The sequence below is a fragment of the Nelusetta ayraudi genome, unplaced genomic scaffold, assembly GCF_046127955.1.
Source record: "Nelusetta ayraudi isolate G7.1 ecotype Tasmania unplaced genomic scaffold, CSIRO-AGI_Nayr_v1 ptg000039l, whole genome shotgun sequence".
Classification (NCBI taxonomy): domain Eukaryota; kingdom Metazoa; phylum Chordata; class Actinopteri; order Tetraodontiformes; family Monacanthidae; genus Nelusetta; species Nelusetta ayraudi.
The window spans coordinates 57,297-81,535 of NW_027466089.1; the positions used below are offsets into that span (position 1 = coordinate 57,297).

At 49.8% G+C, this 24,239-nt stretch overlaps 4 protein-coding genes across 5 annotated transcripts; 2 read left to right on the forward strand and 2 right to left on the reverse strand.

Annotated features, from left to right (window-relative positions):
- Positions 1 to 490: 490 nt before the first annotated feature.
- On the reverse strand, positions 491 to 5,096 carry LOC142892611 (regulator of cell cycle RGCC). The gene is made up of 5 exons (XM_076032806.1): positions 4,943 to 5,096; positions 3,750 to 3,914; positions 2,616 to 2,696; positions 1,758 to 1,820; positions 491 to 1,214 (listed from the first exon to the last, which is right to left on the reverse strand). The coding sequence occupies exons 1-5, from the start codon at positions 4,962 to 4,964 to the stop codon at positions 1,207 to 1,209; spliced, it is 339 nt and encodes a 112-aa protein (XP_075888921.1). The 5' UTR covers positions 4,965 to 5,096; the 3' UTR covers positions 491 to 1,206.
- A 1,304-nt stretch (positions 5,097 to 6,400) lies between these two features.
- On the forward strand, positions 6,401 to 9,557 carry pcdh20l (protocadherin 20-like). Its single transcript, XM_076032798.1, has 2 exons — positions 6,401 to 6,451; positions 6,902 to 9,557. The coding sequence occupies exons 1-2, from the start codon at positions 6,401 to 6,403 to the stop codon at positions 9,449 to 9,451; spliced, it is 2,601 nt and encodes an 866-aa protein (XP_075888913.1). The 3' UTR covers positions 9,452 to 9,557.
- Positions 9,558 to 12,858: 3,301 nt separating this feature from the next.
- On the forward strand, positions 12,859 to 20,253 carry plp1a (proteolipid protein 1a). Of its 2 annotated transcripts, none has more exons than XM_076032804.1 (7): positions 12,859 to 12,987; positions 14,903 to 15,089; positions 15,188 to 15,344; positions 15,760 to 15,928; positions 17,504 to 17,577; positions 17,707 to 17,772; positions 19,746 to 20,253. In XM_076032804.1, exons 1-7 carry the CDS (start codon positions 12,984 to 12,986, stop codon positions 19,899 to 19,901), a joined length of 813 nt encoding a protein of 270 aa, XP_075888919.1. In that variant the 5' UTR covers positions 12,859 to 12,983; the 3' UTR covers positions 19,902 to 20,253. The 2 variants fall into 2 exon arrangements, with proteins under 2 accessions (XP_075888919.1, XP_075888920.1); XM_076032805.1 differs by lacking the exon at positions 19,746 to 20,253 and adding an exon at positions 18,122 to 18,427.
- Positions 20,254 to 21,880: 1,627 nt separating this feature from the next.
- Positions 21,881 to 23,985, reverse strand: rab9b (RAB9B, member RAS oncogene family). The gene has a single exon (XM_076032807.1). The coding sequence runs from the start codon at positions 23,778 to 23,780 to the stop codon at positions 23,172 to 23,174; it is 609 nt and encodes a 202-aa protein (XP_075888922.1). The 5' UTR covers positions 23,781 to 23,985; the 3' UTR covers positions 21,881 to 23,171.
- Between the last annotated feature and the right edge of the window lie 254 nt (positions 23,986 to 24,239).

Consider the following 24,239-nt stretch of genomic DNA (forward strand, 5'->3'; position numbering starts at 1 on the left):
CTCAGCGGTAACGTGGAACGACGGAATATAAACAGGCCAAGACGAGAGAAAGTCGGTAAGAAACAACAACAGCAACAAGACTGGTTGATCTTTCACAGGCGGCACAAACAAAGCACAAGTATTTCCTTCCATCTGTCGGGAGCTTAGGTTTCAGGAAGCCGCCGAGCCGAAAACCCCTCATGAGAGTTACAGTACAAAGTCTAAATGAGCATTGTTTCCCCAAGAACTGCCTGACGCACTTCCTCTGCACGGTGTCTATGCTAAATCTGTGGGTTTCCTGTCTTGGCGGCAGAAGTGCGACTCGAGAAAGGAGGACCTGAAAACTGAAAAGAAGAAGGAGGCAGGCGAGGCGGAAGTGGGGGTGGGGGGTGGGGGTGGGGGGTAGATTTGAGCTGAAAACTTTTGAAAAATATGGTGAAACTATCACCAGTGTGGTGGGTGTTTTTGTTTTGTTTTTTTGCATGGCAACAGATTGAGACAGCAGATCATCTGGAAAAAGAAAACAGCAAAGATTTAATTTAAAGTCATATGCAAACAAGAGATGTGATTTAATACATTACAGTTAGTATTTAGTTTCATTTCTGTGCGTGTTAAACTGTACAATATTTCATATTAGAAAACAAATGGCACAACATCAACATAAACTGTACACGTTCAGCAAGTTTTTAGCGCCAAGCGGTTTGGCTGCGCTTCAGGCTGGAATCAGCTGAGATCAAAACAGAGGTCGCATTCATCAATTTGAACAAAATGAAAGTTCATCCTGGAGATAAACAGAGCGCGAGAAGAGAAAACACGGAAAGAAAATAGGAGCGGTGTAGTCAGGGCCAGTAGCTGGAATGATACCAGAAATCTCAATGTAGCATGAAATCTATTGTATATTTTGATAGTCTTGGCAGTTGTTTTGGGTTGTTGTTTTTTTCCTTCGCTGCCCCGACATAAAATCATTGTCTCATTTCCAGGGAACACGTCACACATTTCGGATGCAGTCCAGCCGGCGGTCCCTCCTGACGGCTGGCAGCCGCGTCCACAGGGGTCGCTGGGGTTCAAGGGTGGCCTCGGATTTTTAATTCCCCCAACAGCAACCAGGACATTTTTTATTCATTTTATTTATTTTTTTGGCATCCCCCTCGGACGTGTCGTGGTGTCGATCCGCTCGGCTCCTCCGGGCCTTCTGGTCCGCTTTCATTTATGCCGCTCGCCTCCTTCTCACATCTCTGCCAGAGAAACAAACAAACAAACAAAAAAAAACAGAGTTGGATGGAGAAACTCCTGAGCCCAAAAACACAAACACAAACACGCTGCACACGGCCACTCGGTCGGGGGTGCGGTGGGGGGGGGGGGGGGGGGTTGGTTTACGGCTAATTTGCAGCATTAATTCTCCCCTCCCCTTTTGTCTCCGCCGCTGACAGCCGGCTACACGTGTTTTGTGCTCGCCGGTCCCTGGCGCGCTCACGCCGGGCCATTACTGGCGATGCCCGCGCAGTCAAGTATTCTATTATCGCTAAAGGTGCTGCAGATAGTCCCCTGACACGCCATTAACACAGAAGAAGTGCTCAGAGATAAAGTGGAGAGGGGACGGCGGGCCCGTCTCTCCGTAATGTGCTCTCGCCGAGGCTGTCCCGGCGATTCCGCCACGTCGTCTCCAGTGGAGATGAGGCACACGCGCACACACACACACACACACACACACACACACACACACACACAAAGGGAGTGGGGGGGGGGGGGGGGGGGGGGGTAATTCTCTTAATACTCACCTGCAAGTTCCTGGTCCAACATGCTGATAAAACTCTCCAGCTCCCTTGTGTCCCCGAGCTTAGCTGTAGAAAGGAGGGGAGAAGGAATTTGAATAGGGGGAGAGTGGAGGTGGAGGAGGAGGAGGAGGAGGAGGAGGGGGGAGGTGGAAAAAAAATGGCAGCAGTGGAATTTTTTTTTTTTTTTTTTTTATGGGTGGAGAAATGCAGCTCAGGTCGATGGAATTTCCTTTGGAGGGAACTCTGAAAAGGAATCTGAATGACTACATGTGAACCGAAGCGCCTGTGGGCCTGCAGAAGAAGAAAGTGTGTGTGTGGGGGGGGGGGGGAACTACTGCTTCAGCGTATTTTTTATTTTTTATTTTTTGCAAATTGAAGTAAAGCCGCTCTTAAGTTGTTGCAAAAACCCTCGGCCGATTTTGTTGTTTTTTTTCCTTGTCAATAAATACGTGAAGGTATTCTCTGCAAGAGTGAAAGGCACCTCCTGGAAGCCCGCCTTGTTTTCCATCCATTGAGATGTAAAGACGGCGCTGCAACATTCCGACACACACCTGAGACCGCATTCTCCACAAACAACCCCCCCCGGTGGAGGGGGGGGGGTTCTTTTTTTTTTTTTTGCGGGGGGGGGGGCAAGACGTCACAGCGGTAGGAGCTTTGTTGTGTTAAAACAAAAGAGTCCCCACCCACACACACACACACACACACACACACACACACACACACGCGCACACACACACACACACCTCCAAGCCTAATGTAGAAGTTTTTTTTCCTCTCTGTTGTGTTGCTGTGATAGTGATCAGAGCAGGAGCGGATAGCGATCAGGGCTATCTGGGTGGAGATCGGCTGTGCGTGCGCTACCTTTGGGTGCCAGCGTTATGCCTGCTGTGTGGAGCTCCTCCTCGCTGGCGTTCAAACTGTTTCCCAAAGATGCTTCGCTGCCTGGGGGGGGGGGAGAGCAGATACAATCAGCGACAGGCAGAGTGAGTCCATGCGAGACGACGATGTTGCAAGACACAACATCGGGACCCAGAAATGAAGATAAACACGTGTTTCTGTCGCAGACGCTGGCTTTTTTTTATTTGGAGAGAGCGGTAGAGTTGGAGCTGTTCGTCTAAATACCGGTACCAGGGTGAGTATCGGTATCGGTATTGGTATCAAAACTTGCGGGATGAGATCAATACTTTTGTTTCGTTTCCCCTCCAGCCTCTGGCAGATTATTCCAACTTCCTCGCAGCTCAGTGCCATAAGCAGAGACAGCAGTTTGTGTTGCGTTTCTGGCATTTACAGCTTTATTTGTTCAGCTTATTTTGCACAAGTGACTTTTTGTTCTTAAATATCTGTGTGTATTAATAGGGGAACTATTTTATTATTTTCATACTGTAAAATTGTTTTGTTTTGTATATATATGTTTATTTGCCTAAAATCCTCTCTGGGTTTTACGCCGATTATAATAAACTAACTAAAGGCAAAAATCACAAAATTCGCGATCATAACATTTCAATTAAAGAGCATCGGTCTTGGCGATACCAGCCCAGTTTTTACTTGGAATTCGCTATGATGAAATGCTGGGTCAACTTGGTGGGCCAGAATACTTTCAGCCATAATGACGACCGACGCGGGAGCACAGAAACACACTCGGCCCCTTTTCATCTCGCTAACCGTCGGCGAAACAAGCGCACAATGGCAGAGAGAGACACACAAAAAAAAACCCAATTACAGAAGATGGGTTATCCGCAATTGCAGTTCATTTGGGCGCCCGGCGACGGCATTGTGACGGGGGCGAGGTGGCGGGAATGTGTCCTCTTGTCGCACTAATTCCACGCTAATTAAAAGTGTCAAGCTGCTGTTGTTTGGCCTGATAGAGGAGCAGCAGCCGGCATCCACACAAACAAGAAGGATGGAGCGTGAAAGCGCTGATCCCTCAAACCAGCATCTCGCTCAAGGCGCCGTGGCCCCTCCCTCCCTCACCCACTCCCTCACTCCGTCACTCACCGTAGTCGGAGTCGTCCGTCGCGCCGTCGTCGCTCGGCCCCGTGCGACTTTTGGCCTCCTTCAGCATGTGCTGGTACGCGTGAGGTCTGCTGTGGGTGGGGGCCTTGAGCTCCTCCACCACATCCTGGAACTCCTGCAGCAGATCGCCCAGCTCCAGCTCCAAGTCTGCGGAAAGTATGACAGCAGCATGAGAGGAGAGGGGGGTGGGGGGGCAGAGGGGGAGGAGGAAAAAAAACATTATTCCAATGGGAAAGAGAGAAAAAAAAAGTGGTTTGGATCGTCTGAGGTTACAGTGGTGGGGAAAAAAAAGGGATGTTGGACACCTCGTGGATTTGTGTATTGAGTTAAGAATCGGTCTTAGGTTTCCGAGCGCAGTCACCCACGTTTAAGCCACATGCTTGCACGTGCACTGTTCCATCCTGCTCGGAACTGGACTGTTAGATAATGTTAAAGATAATCACCCTCTTAACACATCCGAGTTTTCTTATTTTGTCTCATTACAATAAAAAACAAAAAAAAAGTGTTGTTTGTGTGTCTCCGATGCAGCCAAAATGTTTAAAGAACACAAAAAAGGAATTCTCCTCCTAATATTCTGTGACATCAACAGGGGTTGAGTAAAAAAAATTTAAGGCTGTCGGAAAACTTCTGTTCAACTTGTGTACCTCAGAATGCTGGGAAGGCGATGGCCCCGGGGGAGGGGGAACAAACACATTTTAAAACTGAATACACGCGGATTTAAAAGGAGCGTTTTTGGGAGAAAAAAAATACTTGTTGTCTCAAGCACAATATATAATTTACATCGTGAATAGCTTCTGGCTGAGAATATTATTAGATAAAAGCCTGCAGAGCCTGTGGCTCATATCAGATTTGTTTCATAACTTTATTAGGAAAAGGACACCCAACAGCCCGGAGGCATGTGAAACATCTAGCGGCCCTGTCAGAGCACAAGATGGGTGGCGCTGATAACAAGAAGCTTGGAAATATTATGGACAAAAATTAAACTTTTACACAGAAACTACGCCGCTTGTTGTTTGTTTTGTTTTTTTAAACAAGGTTTTAACACAAATCAGCACGAAGTGGCCTATACAAGATGCAGCAGAAAAAACGGACTAAACAGAAGATTGTGATTCTAAAAAAATATATATACATATAATTTAAAGTGAAATGTTGACAGTCTGAGAGGCGGGACTCACCTGTGCGCACTTCTGAGGACATGGTGGTTAAAACCAAACTGCACCACTACTGCTGCCTACGTTGCTGCTGCTGCTGCTGCTGCTGTGCGGATCTCTGACTGTTGCAGATGCAGCTCGCGCTGGGACAGCTTCGACATCATCAGCCAATCATGTGGCACCGAGACCACAGAGGTCTGCGGCAGCTGGAAACAGTGGGCGGAAAGTTGAGACGGTGTTGAGAGACCGCAGCGCCAATAAGCCGTTACGCAATAAACGGCAGCGGCCGAAGCGCTAAATAATGGGAAACTTTGTGCAGGATTATTTTTAAACGTAACTCGTGCTATTCGGAGGACATTCAGCGACGGGGGTTTTTTTTTTTCTCTTCCCCAACAGAGGTCCTTGAAGTGTCAGTCGAGTCTGAGCGGAGCTTTAATGGGGAATTAAGCTCGGTGGTGCGCAGTGAAGACCTCGTCACTCGATAAATCCGCTCAGATCAACACTGCGTTTCGATGCGATCGGGATGTTTTTAACTTATCTGTTTGCCTATAGAGGATGACAGCAACCAACAAAAGGAGAGCAAAGTCTTGTAGAGTCTCTGTCCAGACTGAACTTTTTTTTTTAAGAAAAAGAAAATGGCACAAGTGACGCAGTTTAGCCGACAGAGGTCGCCCACCTGCGACTTCTGTTTACGTCTGTCTGACACCCTGAGATGACGCAACTTCACACGCGACAGGGCGGTATTATTACAACGTGTTACAATGGAGCTAAAAATAAAGTATCAAAAGCATCAATGAGACCAAATGACACTGAGTTCAAATACATTGTTGGGTCATAATGTTTTTCTAATATTAATATTTTCATTAAAAAACAAAACAAAGGAAGTAGATTATTATGTTTAACAAAAGCAGTGCGGCCATGACATATTCAAAAATAGCTTCTGTCATAGCTTTTGTTATTTCTGTTCTAAAACAACTGTGTAATTGCAGTGAGAGGTCGTTGGCGTCGGTGCTCCCCGACGAAAGCAACTTCCAATCCAGCAACAACAAGGGTTACGCTTTAGGTTATAAAGACTAAATGGACTGTGCCAGAGGATTTAATGTGAGAGGCAACATGAATGTAAAGCTTGTTAAAATGTCATGAAGTAGTCCGGGGATGGGAAAACAGATGGCGGCGGTGCTAATAAAAAGGTGGGACGTGTAAAACACACTCGGTGTCATCGCGTCTATTCTGTCTGCGTGAAGTCGGGAGGACAGATTTGTAAACACGCAGCGGCCTGTAGGCTTCAGGAAACACGCGTCCAGCGGACAGTTACATGTGTCGGCCAGGCGCAGGCAAACCTGTCGTCCTCCCGTTGTCTCGTGTGTCGCTGCGGCGGAGGAGGGGCGGACAGTCAATTACGCCCTCAGCCGCGCAGGATCAGGTTGGCTGGCTCCGTGCGAGGCGCTCACTCGGATCAGCGTGGGGACATGCGCGGGAGCGATGGGCTGTGGGAGTACTGGTATTATGAACTGGGCCGGACCGCTGCAGGAGGTTAGTGAGTCGAGCGGGCGGAAGGGGAGCTGCTCAAACCCACTGCTGTAAATTCTGTCTGTTTACAACAGAGTAAAGGGGGGGGGGGGGTTAGGTGTTTTGTTTTGTTTTTCAAAGTTAAGCTCAAAGTGTGATGAACCGCACGGAGACGCAATAATACAGCTTAGAAATCGAAAGGTAAATCAAAATGAAATTCATTATTAGCCTTTTGAAAAGGACTTGTAATCCCCCAAAAAACGCTGTTTGCTTTTGCCAGTGTGTGTTTTCTGCGTGTCAGCAGGACTGCACAGAGGCGTCGCATTACCTTTGAGCAATTACCCGCTTTAAAATGGAAAAACGGCACAACAATGAAAGGCAATTTAAACCCCGTCGCATCGCAGCCGGGACAAACAACTGCCTCGGACGGCTTTCAAAGCTTTCACACGTTCTGTTTGTTCTCCCCTCCCGCAGAACCTGCTGCTCCTGCTGCTGCTGCTGCTCGCGCTCCATCTGCGCCACTGCGCGTGCGCCTCCGTCTGCTTCCCCGTCCCGGAGGAGCAGGAGCCGGGAACTCTGGCGGGGTCGCTGAGTAAACACTACCCTCCTCCCTACCAGCTCCTCACCCGCGACTACTTGCGGATGGACGAAATCACAGGCAATTTCTACACCACGGAGAATAAGATGGACCGTGAGGCCCTCTGCCCCGAGGAGAGACTCGCTGAGGAATGCATTATTCTGCACAATGCCGTGGTGGGGGCCTCGGGAGACCTTATACAGTTCCCTGTGATCATAGAGGACGTGAATGACAACCCGCCTCGTTTCCAGAACGGCGAGATCCACCTGAGGGTCTCTGAGGACGTGACGGCGGGGACGGGCCTCTTATTGGACGAGCGGGCCGTGGACGAGGACGCTGGGCGGAACGGCCAAGTGCGCTACCACCTGGAGGACTCCGACGGGGCTTTCAGCCTGAGGGTGGAGGACAGCGGCATCACACTGGTGGTGGAAGCAGCTCTGGACAGGGAGACTCGGGACGAGTATCAAATGCTGCTGGTGGCCACGGACTGTGGCCCGGACCCTCTGAGCGCCACGGCGACTTTAATAGTCGCAGTGACAGATGTTGACGACAACTGTCCAAGTTTCAGCGCTGGCGACCACCTCAGAGTGGAAGTCCCCGGCGACGCCAAAAAAAACACGCTGGTCGCTCAGGTCAGAGCCACAGACCCAGATACGGGACCCAACGCCGCCATCGCTTACTCCCTCAGTCCCAGAGTCTCCGAGCGGGCCAAGAAGCTCTTTAGCCTGGACAGCCACACTGGGCACATCAGACTGGCTCAGGACCTCCGGAGTGACACCTCGGAGGAGCTGCTGTTAAAAGTGCTAGCCAGCGGCCGCGGCTGCCCCCCAGCAGACACCCGGGTAACCGTATCCGTCCTCCCCGGGGCGAAGCGGGAGCTGACAGTCCGGATCAGGTTCATAGCAGAGCATCAAGACCAGACGGTGGTGGTAGCCGAGAACCAGCCCCCCACCGCCTTGGCAGTTCTGGAGCTGGAGGGCGGCGGCTTTGAGAGCTCATCCCTGTCCATAGAGAACAAAGTGCCTTTCGCTTTGAGCCGGCAGAACGGCAGATATCTGCTTTCCACATCAAAGCCGCTCGACCGCGAGATGAAAAGTGAACATAATATTTCGCTGCTCGCGTGGGGCACGGCGGCCGACGGCGCCGCGGTCGCTCCATCCAGGCGTGTGATCAGGGTGACGGTGGCAGATGTCAACGACAACGCCCCCCGCTTCCTCCAGTCCGCCTACCAGCTGGAGGTGGAGGAAAACAAGCGGCCGGGCAGGTCGCTGCTGCGGATCTCGGCCACGGACGCCGACGGCGGCAGCAACGGCAGGGTGACCTACAGGCTGTGCGACTGCAAGCCGCCCGTCTTCAGCGTCGACCCCCAGACGGGTCAGCTGACCGCGTCCAGGGCACTGGACAGGGAGCAGCAGGGTCTCCACCTGCTCAGCGTGTTTGCGCGAGATAGCGGCTCCCCTCCGATGGAGTCCACGGCAACTGTGTCCGTCCGCGTCCTGGACCAGAATGACAACGCGCCCGTTTTCCCAACTCCCCATTTCGTATTTTTCGTCCCTGAGGATGTGGCGCCGTCCGCCCTGGTGGGGCAGGTGGAGGCGACAGACCCGGACGAGGGCGAGAACGGGCGCACGGCACTGCGGTTGGTGGACAGCAGCGGGACTTTTGTCCTGGACGGCCCCCATGGGACGCTCCACACTGTTGAGCCGTTGGACCGGGAGACAGAGGAGCGCTACGAGCTCTTCCTGCTGGCCAGCGACCACGGCCGCCCGCTCGCCCTCACCTCCACCGCCAGGGTGACCGTCTTTGTCCAGGACGTTAACGACAACCCGCCCAAGGTGATCCTTCCCGGCAGAAACTCCTCGTGCACGCCGGTCTCGGTGCGGACGGCCGCCAGCGCCACGGTAACAAAAGTCCTCGCCATTGACGAGGACTCGGGCCTGAATTCACAGATTACATACACCGTGGTGGCGCCCGCGGCGGCTATGCCGTTGGCCAGGAGCCCCTTTCGTCTGGATCCCAGGTCGGGGAACATCACCACAGCCGAGCCGCTGCTGCCCAAACACCTGGGAATGCATCACCTGTTCATTGTGGTGAGGGATGGAGGCGAACCAGCCCCACTCTACAGCACCGTCTGGGTTAATCTGCTGGTCAACGACAGCGTGGAGCCCTGCCACCTCGACAGGGCGCCCACCTGGACGGGGACCCCCGACTTGGTGCCGTTCCCCTCAAAGGCCCCCATCTGCGAGGCTGGCGGCAGCAGATACGCTCAGCTGACGCTGCTTGTGGGCTCAGGCATGATGCTGGCGTCCGTGTGTTCGCTGGCGGCAGCAGCGGTTTTGTGTCGGAGGCGAAGGAGGAGAGGCGCGTCGCGGAGAGAGGGGCGCTGCGCCGAGGAGGAGAACGAGATTCCGCTCAGACTCAAAGACAAATATTACTCGGAAGACTAATATAACTAAGGCACGGCTGTAATCCTCATTCACACACTGTCAAGCGTGAAAATCTGCCTGCAAATCAGAGATGGTTTGAATATTTGTCAAAGGCTTCCTGCATTTTTTTTTTATTTTTTTTTTTAAATAAACTCCATTTGTTGAGTCATTCTGACCTGCACTTTAATCAAACCATTTGAGCAGAATCGTGTTTCAAATCAAAGCCGCGATTATTCAGAAGGTTCAGGGGCAAATAATTAGCGCCGCTGAAAAAAAGTGCAGAGTTTCAGAAAGCGGCAACAAGGAGCGTGGAACAGCACGGCGGTGGAAAGAAGAGAGGGGAGGGAAGCGTGCGCACTAATTTGATTGGGCCTCTCTCAGATTGCAGCTTTGAGTGACGGGAAGGCTAAAGTCTTTAGACGCACAGAAGAGTTTAATGTTCCTCCGGCGGTGTGGGGGCGATGAAAGTCTGCAGCAGGCAACGCGGAGGAGAAGCGAGAGGGAGGCCCCGCAACCGTCTCAAGTCACCGCCCGCCTCGCACCTGTTACCTGACCGCGCCGCTTCTCGCCCGCCGAGCTGGATCCCGTCCAACGGGCTGAGAGCCTCCCACGCAGTCAAAAACCTGTTGTCTGTCTGACAGATGTTTGGAGAGGAACCACGCTGTGTTCAAAGGAGGACCTTTTACAAAAAGCCTTTTTAGCTCCCATCTGCACCGCTCCACCGCCACCTCCACCGGTACATGTGTGCAATGAGGAAACAACCGTGATCAAATCAGGTTAAGCGATGCATGAAAGTTGGAAAATGACTCAGCCTTGAATGGAAGGCATTCACATTCAGCAGGTACGCAGAGAAGGCAGGCGTGATGTTTTGGCATACATTTCGAAATAAACAACATTCTTTCCTTACCTTCGCATTTGCACGAGGAAACCGAGCGATCCTCTTCGGTGCCGGGGAGGCCGCCACTAAGATGCTCTTTAGCACGATGTAAAACATGCAGGTTAATGGAGAAAGCGGCTTGTATGACATGAACGGTGTTTCTCTGAGGCTTTCGGAGCTCACAGCGGAGCAAGAAATATAATAAATAATCTAATAGGGCTGCGCTGGGACACTAACGACATTAGCCAAGGGGAAACAAGAGCCCCATAACGACATTACAAATTAAAGAGCATTTTTACTTGAGGACGATATCTTATGTAAAGAATCTTTAAGGCTAAAGATGCCTCTTTAATTTGTTGCCATCTGATTCCAGGAGATTTATACACACAGGGATTAATATTAAATCAAGCATCATTATGTTTAGAGAGAAGAATGCATCGCCGCCGCCATGCTCTCCTCCCTTTTGAGCCTGAATTGAGGGTAGCAAGGGAAAGCCTGCCATCTACTGGCCGCCCTCGCAGCGGCTCTGGCTCTTTATTCCTGGTATTTGGCCAGAGGCTGGAGATGAATCATTCTCTCAGTCTGCCACAATCAGGTCGACTGAGATCAGTGATGTTTCGCCGGCTGCATGCTGCTCTGCTCCACTCGCAGCACATCTCATTTTAATCTTTCTTTCTTTCTGTTTTTTTTTCTCTCCCCCTCCGACCCTCTCTACCAAAATTGAGCGATTGATTGTGGGTTGTGGGGCTTGCGTGAGCTGACGGGGGGACAAAAGGAAGCAGCTGGCACTGACCCAAATACTTGGTGGATTATTCCTGAGATACACATCAGGAGTTGGATGACCAGGGATGACACAACCGTTCAGTCCAATTAGAAGGCTGTTTGTGCTGCACTGTTGCACCGACGTGCTGCTCTGCGTTTTATTTTTAAACTGCCGTTGTCTCGATTTATTTAACCTTTTATTTCTACAGGTATAAATAAAGACACAAGCCCTCATTCTCATGAGAGACTCGTCTCAGAGAGAATAGAATATTACAGCAGGGAGAGACAGCTCAGTGCTGCACATGCACAATTTAACTGAAACTCTCAGGGAGGTTGGGGGGAGTGGATTAAAATTCTAAAAATGGAACTGTTTATTTTTCCAAAGGCCTAAAAATAAGTTTAAAATCCACCAGTTGGATCAAGCTAAACAATTTCAGATTCAACTAAAAGTCTGCTCCAGGATCACAAGGGTCTGTCTGCTTGAAAAGCAGGAGAGACGTGTTTGCACCTTGCCAAAGCCCGAAGTTAGAAAATGAGGATAAAGCGGTGCAAACGTCTCCGTGTGGATGAAACCAACCAGTCTGAGGCAATGTCACGATCTCTGAATACCACCTTAAGATTGCTAGTAAAGATACTTTGAAGAGATAAACCTAGAAGCAGCAAAAATGAGAGGGACAGTGAGGTTTATCAGGTTAGAGGGAGCAAAGATAAAGAGGAAGGAGGATTTCCAGAAAGGTCAAAAGCCCAGAGAGAGTGGAAAGGAAGTGAGAAGAAAGCGTGGGCGAGAAGGTTTGGTAGAAAAGTGTCGGGTGTGATGTACGATAACAGTGTCAGCAAGAATCAAAGAAAAGGTGTCGAGTTTTTGAGATCTAGGGGGACTGGTGCAGGGGGCGGAGCCATAGGTAGCAGAGCTTAAAATGTTAAGCTTGTCTTGCCTGGGAGTGTTCGGGATGGACAGGATCAGGAACGTGAATATCAAAGGGACGGGCGCCTGTTAGATGTTTTTGTAGATGAAGCCAGCGAGAGGTTGAGGGACAGTGGATTTATGGACAGAAGGATGCCGAGGGTGGAAGTGGCAGGCAGGAGGCCTGGAGGAAGAGCAAAGAGGAGATTTATGGATGTAGTGAAAGAGGACACCACATTAGCCGGTGAGCAGGGGGGGTGGGGGGGGGATGCAGAGGATTGGCTTAGATGGAGGCGGATGAAGGGAACAGCCAAGTAGGAGACGATTTCACAAAGTCACGACAGTGAGGATCTGCAGTCTGCACGATCATGTGACCACCAGACTAGTGTCTGACTTAATCCGCTAGCGGTGGCACATCACTCCTCAAGTGAGATTTTCCAGATTCACAAGCTTTTCACGCCTGTCCGATGAAAGCCTTCGACGCCAAAACCAAAGATCTTGGCAGGCCCGGCGGCGAGACGGCGTTGCGGCCCGAAGCCGTGACAGTCAGCAAGGGGACTCAGTGTTGTTGTCGACTGATTTTATTTTCCACGGACAACAAGTGTCCTTCTGTATTTGCATAGGGAGCCGGGGAGTCCGCTCCGCGTCTCACTCTCTATATATGCAAATGAGTGCAAAACAATGAACTGAGGCAACTTGTACCAGCGTAAAGAAAAATCTTGACCTCCTCATTATTCAGAGGGGGGAGTTGGGGGGGGGGGGGGTTAAAACATGTGAAAAGGCGACTTTGTTTTGTTTCTTTAAGATTTTCACTCTCAGCCATCAGTGGCTCTGTCTATTGTTGGGGGGTGGGGGTGAGGGGGGTATGTGGGAGGAGGGCAGAAGAGAGTTGAGATTGATATACGGTGGCCGTGCACCCGCTTCGCGCACATGATCAGCGGAGCAGCTGCGGCGCAGCGGCACGGCACTGGCACAACCGACGAGCCCTGAACGCATCCTTCCAGACAGACATGGGTAAGTAAGCAGAAGTCCCGAGCACTCCGACCGCTTCACCTCCGTCCCGTTGACTGCTTTTCCCCCCTCTCCCTCCCGCTCTCTCTCTCTCTCTCTCTCCACGGCGACGCGGCGGGGAGACTCACAAGTTTCTTCTTACCGGCTTTGTGTCACTTTAGAGGTCGCCTACTCACCGGCTGATGCTCCGCCGATATTATGAGATTTTATTTCATGCTTGAGGTGGCAGCGCCGCTTTCGGAAGGGGAGCCTTGTCGCGTTTGCTTTCATCCGTAATCTTTCTCAATTTTTAAACAGCCTCAGCTCGGCTACAGATATTTATATATTTTTTTTATATTTATATTTCTTTTCATTATTCAAACCGAAGCGCGGCCTGTAGTTCCATCTTGCCAGAGACTCGTCTCGAGCCAGTGGGGGCAGTGGCGGTGACGGCGTTAATTAGTTAATTGGCAGCAGGTGCGGCCCAACGTTAGTGTGGCTAATATTTGTGTAGAAGTTCAGATGTGGTTGTTACGGAAACTAGCATGGAGGGAACTCTTAAATGTCTATGTGCTTGAGGACGCAAAGATCCTGAAACTTTTGTCTTCTGTCGTATTTGAATCATTTCCTTAAATTTATGCTACTAGCAAAGCTCTGAGTGCAATTATACACTTGCGCACACACACACATTATGTGTGCCAACCTAGCACACTTGTGCCATCTGTATTTGCTGTAATGGTACCAACCAACCAACTGCAGTCTGCCTGTGTCCATTGTGCACGTCTCATGCACATGCAAGCATGTGACTGCACACACACTCACGTTATTGTTTGTGGCTTTATTTATTTTGTGCACTCCTCCAGCACACTGCAGCTCCTCGTCGACACTGGTTCCTGTGCCCCCCCCCCCCCCCATCCCCTCCCCTCCCCTCCACCTCCCAAACCCCATCCTCCCCAGAAGGAAGTGCACGAGTGCGTCCGTGCCAGCGTGCGAGCGCGTGCACGGAGGCGCCTCTGGTCTTTTGTCTGCGTTGACATTGGTGGCCCTTGTACCCCGACATCGCTGCAGCACAAAGGCTGTTGTCTCCGCTGTCACAAAAGCGACCCCTCTGTCCCTTTTTTTTTTCCTCCACTGCGTCCTCCCCCCCTTTTTTCTCACACCCTTCCTCCCTCCTCCTCCTTTCCTCACGCTGGGTGCTGAATGGAGTGCGGCTGTGCTGGCTGTGGGTGAGAGCAGATGCATCCCCGTGTCCTTGGTCCTTGGCTTCTGGTCAAGCAGCACATAACTATTGTGTGTGGGGGGGTGACAAGTGGTGGGAATGGGAGTGATGGTGGTGGTGGTGGAGGTGACGATGCAGCTGCAGCTTAGTGACTGACCAGCCTACTCTGCCTCTGTAGGCCTTCTCATGGGTCTCTTTGACCACAGAAACACAAACCATGATGAGAATTTTAGTTTTTAACAACAGTGATCTAAGAATCTAATGGTTGGGAAAAATCTAATTATGAGATTGATAAAAAAAAAAAAAAAAGATGCTATGCTGGATTGATTGCTCTCCATCAGTTTTTGTTTAGAAAAAGACGTCAGATTGCTGCTTCTGCAGCATATGATCAGTATTTGTATGGGGTTTTGAGGTGTATTTTTAGTTCGATCCCTAGTTTTAAAATGCAAGCAATGATGTCCTGTGTTGAAGACAAATCGCGGCACTGCGTCATTTGTGCGAAATGGGGATTTATTATTTTTTTCTCAGGTCGGCACACATTGCAAATGCAACTGAATAAAACTGGGAGGAAATGAAATTCACCAGAGGAGGACACCTGCTGTCTGCCACATTGCATCAGCTCCCTTTTTATAGAAATGTATAAATAGATAGATTTTATTTTATTTGATTTATTTTTTTTTAACGACCCTGACTTTCACGCTGCTGCCCCTTGATGAACAGGTTGCTATGAGTGCTGCATGCGCTGCTTGGGCGGGGTGCCATACTGCTCCCTGGTGGCCACGCTGCTGTGCTTCTCCGGCATCGCCCTCTTCTGCGGCTGCGGCCACCAGGCGCTCACGGAGACGGAGAGGCTCATCGAGATGTACTTCGCCCGCAACCTTCAGGATTACATCACCCTGGCCTACATGTGAGCGCTCGACCGTCATTAGAAACCCGCGCACAACGTTGGGGCCGTCGGAATGTTCACTCTCTCAAGTTCCTCGTTCCTCTTTTTTTTTTTGGCAGCATCCAGTATTTCCAGTACGTCATCTACGGCTTGGCCACCTTCTTCTTCCTCTACTGCATCGTGCTTCTGGCCGAGGGCTTCTACACCACCAGCGCCGCCAGGCAGGCCTTCGGAGAGTTCCGGAGCACCATGTGCGGCCGCTGCCTCAGCTCTTCGGTGAGAGGGCCCGGAGAGTTGTGGGGCGGGGGGGAGGCCAAGGCGGATTGGGGGAGCTTGAATGGGATTAATACACATATCAGTCCCGGGTAGCGCTGAGCCGAAAATCTTAAAGCTGCTGAGAAAAAAAAACAAACCTTTGGGGACATGCAAAGATAAGGATGCTGAGTGTTAAGAGGAAGATGAGGGGGGACGTGTGTGTGTGTGTGTGTGTGTGTGTGTGTGTGTGTGTGTGTGTGTGTGTGTGTGTGTGTGTGTGTGTGTGTGTGTGTGTGTGTGTGTGTGTGTGTGTGTGTGTGTGTGTGTGTGTGTGTGTGTGTGAAGCTTATGGGGCAAATAAACGCAATCGCTAAGCGAGTCGACGCTCCTCTGGATGATTTTCCTGAGCCCTCGCCGTGCTTCAACCCACACGCAGTTCATCGTGACCACCTACGTGCTGGCCATGCTGTGGATGCTGGTGTTCGCCCTCTCCGCCCTGCCCGTCTACTTCCTCTACAACATGGACGCCACCTGCCGCACCATCGACGTGCTGACCGAGACGCCGGCCAGCATCAACCAGCTCTGCGTGGACGCCAGGCAATACGGTACGATGTACACGGGCAGCCCCCTTGATTGGTCAGCCGACACTTTTCCTTGGGTGTGTTGGCCACCTTTCGGATTCTGCAACTTTGGTTTTTGCCAGATGGAGGATTCCCTAAGTCCTCTGGGTGCGTCTTGCATATCAAACAGGGAAGCTTCTGATCTTCCGATCGCATTTAGGCGGAGCAATTAGAGTTGCTTTTTTTTTTTTTATGTTTAACCACAGCTTGCAAGATCCCTGTAGTGTCGGGGGGGGGGGGGGGCAACATTAGGCACGTGTCACTGCCAGTGGTGTTGAGATCACTCAAGCTATCCCACCTATCCCAGTTATCAGATGCTGTTTTTTCTTTTGCCGCCGCCATGCTTGTTTTGGCGCAACATCGTTGTTTTCGGTTGTTTTTCTAAATTTCATACATTATGTGGATAATAAGACCTTTTTAGCTTGCAAAATATTTCGGAAAAGCAACGGAATCTTTACTTGATAAAGTAATTGTGATATAATGACCAGTTTTGCCACAGTAATCCCATCACATTACTCCCTTACCTAAAAAGTAGTTTAATGACAGCAGTGGATTACTTAGTAATAGATTGCTCGTCAACGCTGGTCACTGCCCCTGTGACAGCTAAACTTTTCCCAACGCATGTTCGGGGAAAAGCAAAAAAAAAAAAAAAAAAAACCTTTTAATATAGAATTGTGAGCCAAATTCCATTAAAAACTGCACCTACTTTAGGGGCAGCAATTAATGCTGGTCTTTCTAGCTCAGCTTTCTGGATATTCTAGTATATTTTAGTATTGCAAACACACGCAGCAGTATCTTGCGCCTCCACTAAAGGGAAGAAGATTGAAAAGCAAATCCTCAGTCCGGCTTTTGGAAGCTGGCGAGTCGGACGATCGGGGAGTTCACAATACACGTGCTGAAAGATTTGCTTGTGATTAGCGTGTGAAGAAAGAATGGGGGGGGGGAGGGGGGAAATGAGGGTCGTGATGTGGACTTTGGATTAAAATCTCGTGTATCAATACGGTGTCCGGTCTAAAGCTGCGGGAACGATCTGGGATCAATGCTTTAGCTGAAGTGGGACTCGCACGTTTCATCCCGAGGCAATCCGGCCGTCAGATGCCCCACGGAGGCCAAGCGGCATAGCCCACATACTTGTCGCACAATCGGCGCACTGTCAAACGGCTGCAAGTGCCCTTAATGCCATGAACATGGCCACTGTATTTTGTTTTAGAGCCCAACCCACGTACCCCATCCCGCCCACCCCGCCGGTGACGCAGATACACAGTCGCTCATCAAAGTTGCATAAATGCGCAGCTTTGAAAATTAAGAAGAAGGGGGGGAAAACGAGAGTCCCCAGCAATGCACAATTCACTGATGTTTTCCCAACAGTTGGTAATAAACAACATGGCCTGCTTTATAATTCATTTGTCGTCTAACTGCAGCGGCAACAGTGGAGGTCTGGAAGCCGCAGCACGGAGAGAATAAACATCCAGCTCTTGACTTCAGAGAGGGAGAGAGAGAGAGATGGAGAGAGAGAGTGTGTGAGATGGGGTGAATTTAAAAAATATCATTTCCTAACAGGTCTCCTGCCCTGGAACGCCGTCCCGGGCAAAGCCTGCGGTGTGACTCTGTCCAATATCTGCAAAACCAGAGAGGTAAGAGCCAGGAAATCACAGCCCCGCGGTCATGTTCTACATTGCTGGCCGACATGAAACGAAGGCGACTTATTGCCACCGCTGACGCAAAATCTCTCCCCCCCCCCCCCCCCCCGACCGACCCATCAGTACCTGACGACCTACAGCCTGTACGTGGCCGCCTTCGCCGGCGCCGGCATCACCCTCCTGGCTCTGGTGAGTGAGTTCTGGCGTGACTCCGCTGCCAGCGTGGGCAACAAGGCATCTCAGGCGCTCGCCACCGACGACCTGCCTTACTGTCGCTCTCTCTGTTCCACTCCCAGCTCAGCTGACTAAAGTCACCGTAATGCTGCCAAAACGGTGCGGCCGTTACACTGGGCCTCTTTCATTACTGGGGAAAACCCTGGGGCAGAATATTCACTTCGGCTGAATTTAATGAGCTGTCAAACGACTTTTTTTTTTCAAACTTCCAAATCCTTAATTGCACTCTTGCAGACTTCCTTATCACTTGTGACACCCCCACCGCACCCTCTCCCTCTCTGTCTCTCTGCTTGTGCTTCCATAGCTGACCTACACGGTGTCCACCACCTACAACTTTGCCGTGCTGCGGTATCTGGGGAGGAAGGGCATAGCCGCGCGCTGTTAGGCCCCGGCCACTTTCCCGTGCACGCTCACTACTGCGGCAGCACCTCGGGGATGTAGAGGGACTGGCGACAACTCTCCGCTTCTTTATCGCCTGCACTGGGCCACTCGTGCTCACGGACTCATAGAAATGCCTCTATTTTTACTCTTTTGTTTCTCTATTTTTTACTCTATTTTTGAAAATGTTGTGATTTTCTTCTATTTCTTCCTGTCGTGAGCGTGTGTGGTTTTTTTGCCAGTTTGTCCCATTGGTTCTCTTTCATTTTGTTAGACTAACGTGCAAATAACACCCCGCTACTAAATCGATATCTGTACGAGTCCCCACTCATTTGCATGGTGGGTTGGGGGGGGCAGGGGGGGGGGTTAGCTAGGATGCAGCTGTTGCGGGGAATAGGAGATTATAGAAAGCCGTGGTTGCCGTCCCCTCACATCTGGTTGCCATGGCGGCAGACAAGGAGCCATTTGTGCTCTCGGGGCTGACCTCAGGACTTTTCTCACGGGCTGGTGAAAAGCCCCGACAATGGGGCCGTGCCCATTTAAAGGTTGGCCAATGAGAGGGCCGGCGTGTGGGCCACCTGTCTGCAGCTCTTGCCAAGGGTTATAGTGCATGTCAGAGGAGGGGAGGGAAGAGAAGAGGGGGCCACCGGGACAAAGGGAGGGTTAGACCTCTGCACAGCCTCAGTACAACAAGCAGTATTAGCCACATGTTGCTCCATACACCCCCACCCCTCCCCGACCAGCACCACCACCACTGCCCAGTAATGGACCTGATGACTCAGCGGGAGGGGAGCCGAGGGGATTTTAGATGAATTTGAGGGCTTGTGCTCGTTAAGTGTAGATCTGGAACGGTCTGAAATTGTGTTTCTCATGATTTTTGAGATGAGGGGTAAAAAGCACCAGGTGCTGATTTATTAGAAACTAGGATGAGTTTAATTAGACATGAAACGCACTGGTTAGATGTGAGTCCGCCCCCTGCTGTTAAAGCCCGGTGCATCTATATAGTGAGAGGACGGCTTTGTTTTATTCTTTAAGAATTATGTTGTAGTTATTCTATAACACTTTTTTTTTTTTTACACTCACTACCTACTTATAGCTACTTTTACACTTAAAAAAAAAAAAAAAGCTTTTGCCAAATGTTAAGTACTTGTTTTTTGTTTTCTATTTGCTGAAAGTTTTACTCAGCTGTTAATGGTGAATTCAGCCAATCGCTGACGGCTCTTCAAGAACACTTTTTTTTGTGTCAGTTGGAGAAAAAAAATGGATAATAAAGTTATGTTCTTTTCAGTAAATTAGCAGAGTGACTTTGCAGACGTTTTTATTTTTCGTGTGTGTGTGTGTGTGTGTGTGTGTGTGTGTGTGTGTGTGTGTGTGTGTGTGTGTGTGTGTGTGTGTGTGTGTGTGTGTGTGTGTGTGTGTGTGTGTGTGTGTGTGTGTGTGTGTGTGTGTGTCCCAGAGTTAAATTGGCACGCCGTCCTTGGAATCCTGCCAGGCGGGCAGGACACAGTATTTTGTAAGGTGTTTTGTATTCTCCCCTCTTGTGTTCACAGATGCACTGCTTGCTGCACTTGGCCATGAATCAGGTTCACCTGAGGAAGAGGGAGAAGCACCAGAGTCGGGACCTGTACAGGCTGCTGCAGCGAGACCGAGGAGGGGGAGGCACGCTGCGCTCGCCGTACCCGCCAGAACCACTGGACGTGTTCTGACAGCGACGCTAGCGGTTAGCTCGCAGAGACGACTGTCCCAGCTGAGCTCGTCCTTTGAAAGGACAAAAAGAGAGAGCGATATTTGTAAAGTCCATTTATTTTCAATTCTTTCTGGGGAATTTACAAAATATTTCCTAAAAAAAAAACCCTGAATGCTTCATTTTAAGTTGCGGAAGAGTGCAAATGAAAAGGAAAGCTGTTTCTTTTGAAATTTCAACCTTTACGAAGTGTTCTGACTGAACTCCAACGACGCCCTGCCATTGGACAGTGTTTACAACCTTTCCACTCTGCATGTATCTTAGGTTCGAAAACGTTCAGATTTATCGGCAAACGTGGTGCATAATTTTCCCGCCTGCAGAAGTGCGCGTCCAAAATTGGATCTTGTTGTTTGTTTGTTTGTTTTTTTTTTCAAACGAAGGTAAAATAAACTGCGTTGCCCGTCTCGGGGGTTCCCGCATGTATTTGGTGAACGAAGGACACCCAAGGTGTTGGGTGATGACTTTAAATAAGCTGCATTTTGAGTAAACTGGAGGGTGGGGAAAAAGAGGAAGTGTGTGTTTACCTGGTGACCTTGGTGAGGGATGAAGTGCTGCTTCACATCCGCAAACCAAATATTTGAGGCTTGTTTTTCCCCCTCCCTTGACGGCGAACCTGCCAGCGATGAAGACTGAATCTCTGGTTAGCTAATTAATTTTTTTTTTAGTGACCTACTTTGTTTATCAGAAATAGTCGAGTGAACCTGGAAGTCAATTATGAAGGCAATCAATCAATGAGTTAGCACAAAATCAAACAACACGCACGCACGAGCGCACACACATCCAATAGACTCCGTTTGATTTGTTGCAGTTTTTTATTTCTTTGCAGCCAAGCCCTGGAGAGCGAGCGGGCGGACACGCCCACTCTTGTCCTCTGTAGTGCAAAAAGAGGAGTAAAAGATCGACACGCCATCATTCACGCGGCTGGAATCACACTCAGGAGCGAAGCACTGGCGGTGAAACAGACTTTTAGCGTCACGTCGTACATTATCACTGAAAAAGATGCCCTTTGTGGTTCACATAAGCAATAAACAAGGACAGCCCAAAGACTTTTTTTTTTTTTTTTTTTTACATTCAGGAATATTACAGCAGCAGGAGAAGAAAAAAAAATACTGACAGAGTTTGCAGTCACACCAGACGCACGGCGGTGTTACGCAGATTAAAAGTACCGATGGTTCTCGGGGGTCGAGAAAGCACGAGTGAAAATGTGGTAAACGACATTATGTTGACGGTTAAATCAAGAAAACATCAACGCTGACACTCATTAAAGCAACACTGGTCATTTCGCTCTGAGCCAATGCAAGATCCATTTTTTAAAAGACCTCCAATCCACTGCGAGTACCAAAACAACCAAAACAACAACAACAACAAAGAAACAGATCCGTGTGATGGGCAAATGAGACGGTACTGATTAGATTAGCGCGAGTTTCACAGTTCACCTTCAGTCCGCGCAAAAATCTGAAATGTAATGCAATCGACTTGGAAGTCAAATGGGGCGTGAGAATGTAAATGGGGGGGAGCACATTAAGAACAGAGAGGAAGGGAAGGAAACGTACCGCAGTGGCACATTCGGGGACAACATTTCCGCCTCATTTGAACGAGCGTGGCACAAAAACCATTCCAGCAGCAATTAAAATACTCACGACAAAGACTTTGAGGACAATAATCTCTGATACAACCAATGCTGGGCATATTATTCCTCCGACTGTGCAAACAAACAAAGAGGATAATAAAATGGTATGCATCGCCGAACGTGAGAAATAGTACCATGTAAAATACCATTAAACTGGAAAATAATAACAGTAATAACAAAATATCATAATCATGATAATTAACTTCTGTAATTATATTTCACCCATCACTTTGAACTAGTTGATGCACACAGTGAGGCCAGTTCATATTAACAATAACTTTAGTATTGTCTTTTCCCTTTTTGTTAAAAAAAAAAAAATGGAATGTTAATTTCAGTCAACCAATTAGCAAGGAGGATAAAACATTACAAATTGGACATGAATACATATATTTTTTTAAATGGCAAATTATAATTTTCAGTCTGACAGTACAAGGGGAGACGGGGTTAGGGGAAGGGGGGTGAATGAGCCCTTGAATGAACCTGGAAGCCTGGAGTAAATGTCACACGTCTCGTCAATAAATAACATGCAGGCAGCAACAGTTGCTTAAATACGTGCTTAAAAAAATATATTCAGCTGAACTGAACTTTGAAGTAACACACAGTCGGGGGGGAGCAGTACCGCATGAATTCAATCGATCTGGTAACCAAACACCTGACATCAGCAGCCACACAAGAGGTGCGGCCGTAAAGGATTAAACAGTCCAGTGAAGGTGAGCACGGTAGCGCCGGCCCCAAACACTTTCACGGTCGGACCTGGAAAACCAAAGATCCATATTCCCTTCAAACCTATTGTTTAAAAAAAAAATCTGTCGAAAAAAAATCAAAGGTAGAAGGGTTGAGTTAGGACAACTGGACTTGTTCTTGTGATCTTCTTGAAGACATTTGGCCTCTCATCCAAAAGGCATCTCGAGTTCTGAGGTTGGAGAGTCCCAGGTATTTCACCACCAGGAGGCGTGGGTGGGGCTTAGCATCCACTCTCCAACCCCTTTTCAGAACCGAAGAAGCCTTTTGGATTAGAGGAGGCAAAACATCTTCAAGATCACAGTTGCCCTCAATTAACCTTTCTACCTTAAGGTGACCTGGATGACTCAGAACCTTCACAGACGTCTCAGAAATCAAAACGCATTCCAGTCGGACCGACGGGATGTTAAGCTGTGTGTGTCCCAGCCTGCTAGGTTATGTCGCTGTGCCAACCTTGAGTGTGCTTTTTAAAATCTGAATGTTCTGTCGTACACTTTTATGTGTGTGTGTGTGTGTGTGTGTGCGTGCCTTGAAAGCAGTACTCGCTGTTTAAAACTTCTGCACACGTGCAGACGAAGCTGACGTTTGGGTTACAATGTTGTTTTTTGTGTGTGCAAAACGCGACCGAAAGCCTGATAGTACAATGTATCGGTGTGCCTGTAACAGTTGTGCCTGTACCTTGACTCCTCAGTCTAGTCTGGCTGAATCTCTGACCTGGCCTCCCGTCACGCGGCTTCATCGTCGTATCCAGAAGGTCCTCGCTACCTCCTGACGTCACGCTGTGCGCGCGCTGTGCTACAGTTTGTGTGCTAGAAACAACATCCGACCGGGGGGAGAGGGGGGGGGGGGGGGAGGGACCCGTCAACAGCAGGACCTGCGAGAAGCTTTACGGTTGCCGTGGAGGTCGATGGTGCTGCTGAGCAGGGCGTGGTCGATGGGGTCCTCGGCGGCCAGCACCTCCCTGACGGCCGCCTCGAAGGCGGCGGTGACGTTGGTGTCGTCCTTGGCGCTGGTCTCAAAGTAAGGGCAGCAGCCGTTCTCCTCGCACCAGGCCCTGGCCTCGTCCTCCCCGACCGCCCGCTCCTCCACGTCCACCTTGTTGCCCAGCACCACAAAGGGGAATCGCTCCGGATCCTTCACGTCCGAGTAGAACATGAACTCCTTCTTCCAGCTGCAGAGGTTCTGGAAGCTCTGCAGGTCGTTGACGGCGAACGTCAGCAGGCAGCAGTCGGCGCCCCGGTAGAAAGGCGTGCGCAGGGACTTGAAGCGCTCCTGGCCGGCCGTGTCCCAGATCTGGAGCGTGACGAGGCGTCCGTCCACCTCCAGGTCCCGGTTGAGGAACTCCACGCCGATGGTGTGGAAGGACTGGGAGTCGAAGCGGTCCGTGACGTAGCGGTTCATCAGCGAGGACTTGCCCACTCCGCCATCGCCGAGAAGGATGACCTTCAGGAGCAGGCTCTTCCCGCTCATTGTGTTTCCCCCCAGGCGGCGAGACCCCCGCGCCAGACCAGTGGCATCAGCATCAGGTGGCCCGGTGGTCTGGTTCAGCACAGAAGGAGGAAGAAATGAAACCCATTAAGATCAAAAAGTGGAAGTGAGACACAAAGTTTGGGGAAAGGGGAAGTGAGAGGGCTGACTTGTCAGCAGTGTTGTTGGGATTATTCCATAAAAGTAGTCAAACTACTGGTTACTCCTTTAAAAAAGTAATCAAGTTACTTTTTTTAAGTAACAGTTGAGAACGTCGTGTTTCCTGCACATAACGTACAACAAAACCACAATATTCTTTCATTTTGACGAGATGAACTCAGAACAATGTTTGTACTTCCAGCTTTTTATTTCCAATCACTTTATTGTTTTGCCGCCGCCTTGCTTGTTTTGGCCGCATATCAATGATGTTGCACGCACGACTGCATCCTGCATCTGCGACAT

What these genes read in the sequence shown, in the direction of transcription:
- pcdh20l (XM_076032798.1), top strand. Translation starts at nt 6,401, where the DNA reads ATGGGCTGTGGGAGTACTGGTATTATGAACTGGGCCGGACCGCTGCAG. An exon ending in GGGCCGGACCGCTGCAGGAG is followed by an intron (nt 6,452 to 6,901) that starts GTTAGTGAGTCG and finishes CCCCTCCCGCAG; the next exon opens with AACCTGCTGCTCCTGCTGCT.
- LOC142892611 (XM_076032806.1), bottom strand. Translation starts at nt 4,964, where the DNA reads ATGTCCTCAGAAGTGCGCACAG. An exon ending in GACGGACGACTCCGACTACG is followed by an intron (nt 2,697 to 3,749) that starts GTGAGTGACGGA and finishes CCCCCCCCCCAG; the next exon opens with GCAGCGAAGCATCTTTGGGA. An exon ending in CATAACGCTGGCACCCAAAG is followed by an intron (nt 1,821 to 2,615) that starts GTAGCGCACGCA and finishes TCCTTTCTACAG; the next exon opens with CTAAGCTCGGGGACACAAGG.
- rab9b (XM_076032807.1), bottom strand. Translation starts at nt 23,780, where the DNA reads ATGAGCGGGAAGAGCCTGCTCCTGAAGGTCATCCTTCTCGGCGATGGC.
- plp1a (XM_076032804.1), top strand. An exon ending in CGTGGACGCCAGGCAATACG is followed by an intron (nt 15,929 to 17,503) that starts GTACGATGTACA and finishes ATTTCCTAACAG; the next exon opens with GTCTCCTGCCCTGGAACGCC. An exon ending in GCATCACCCTCCTGGCTCTG is followed by an intron (nt 17,773 to 19,745) that starts GTGAGTGAGTTC and finishes TTGTGTTCACAG; the next exon opens with ATGCACTGCTTGCTGCACTT.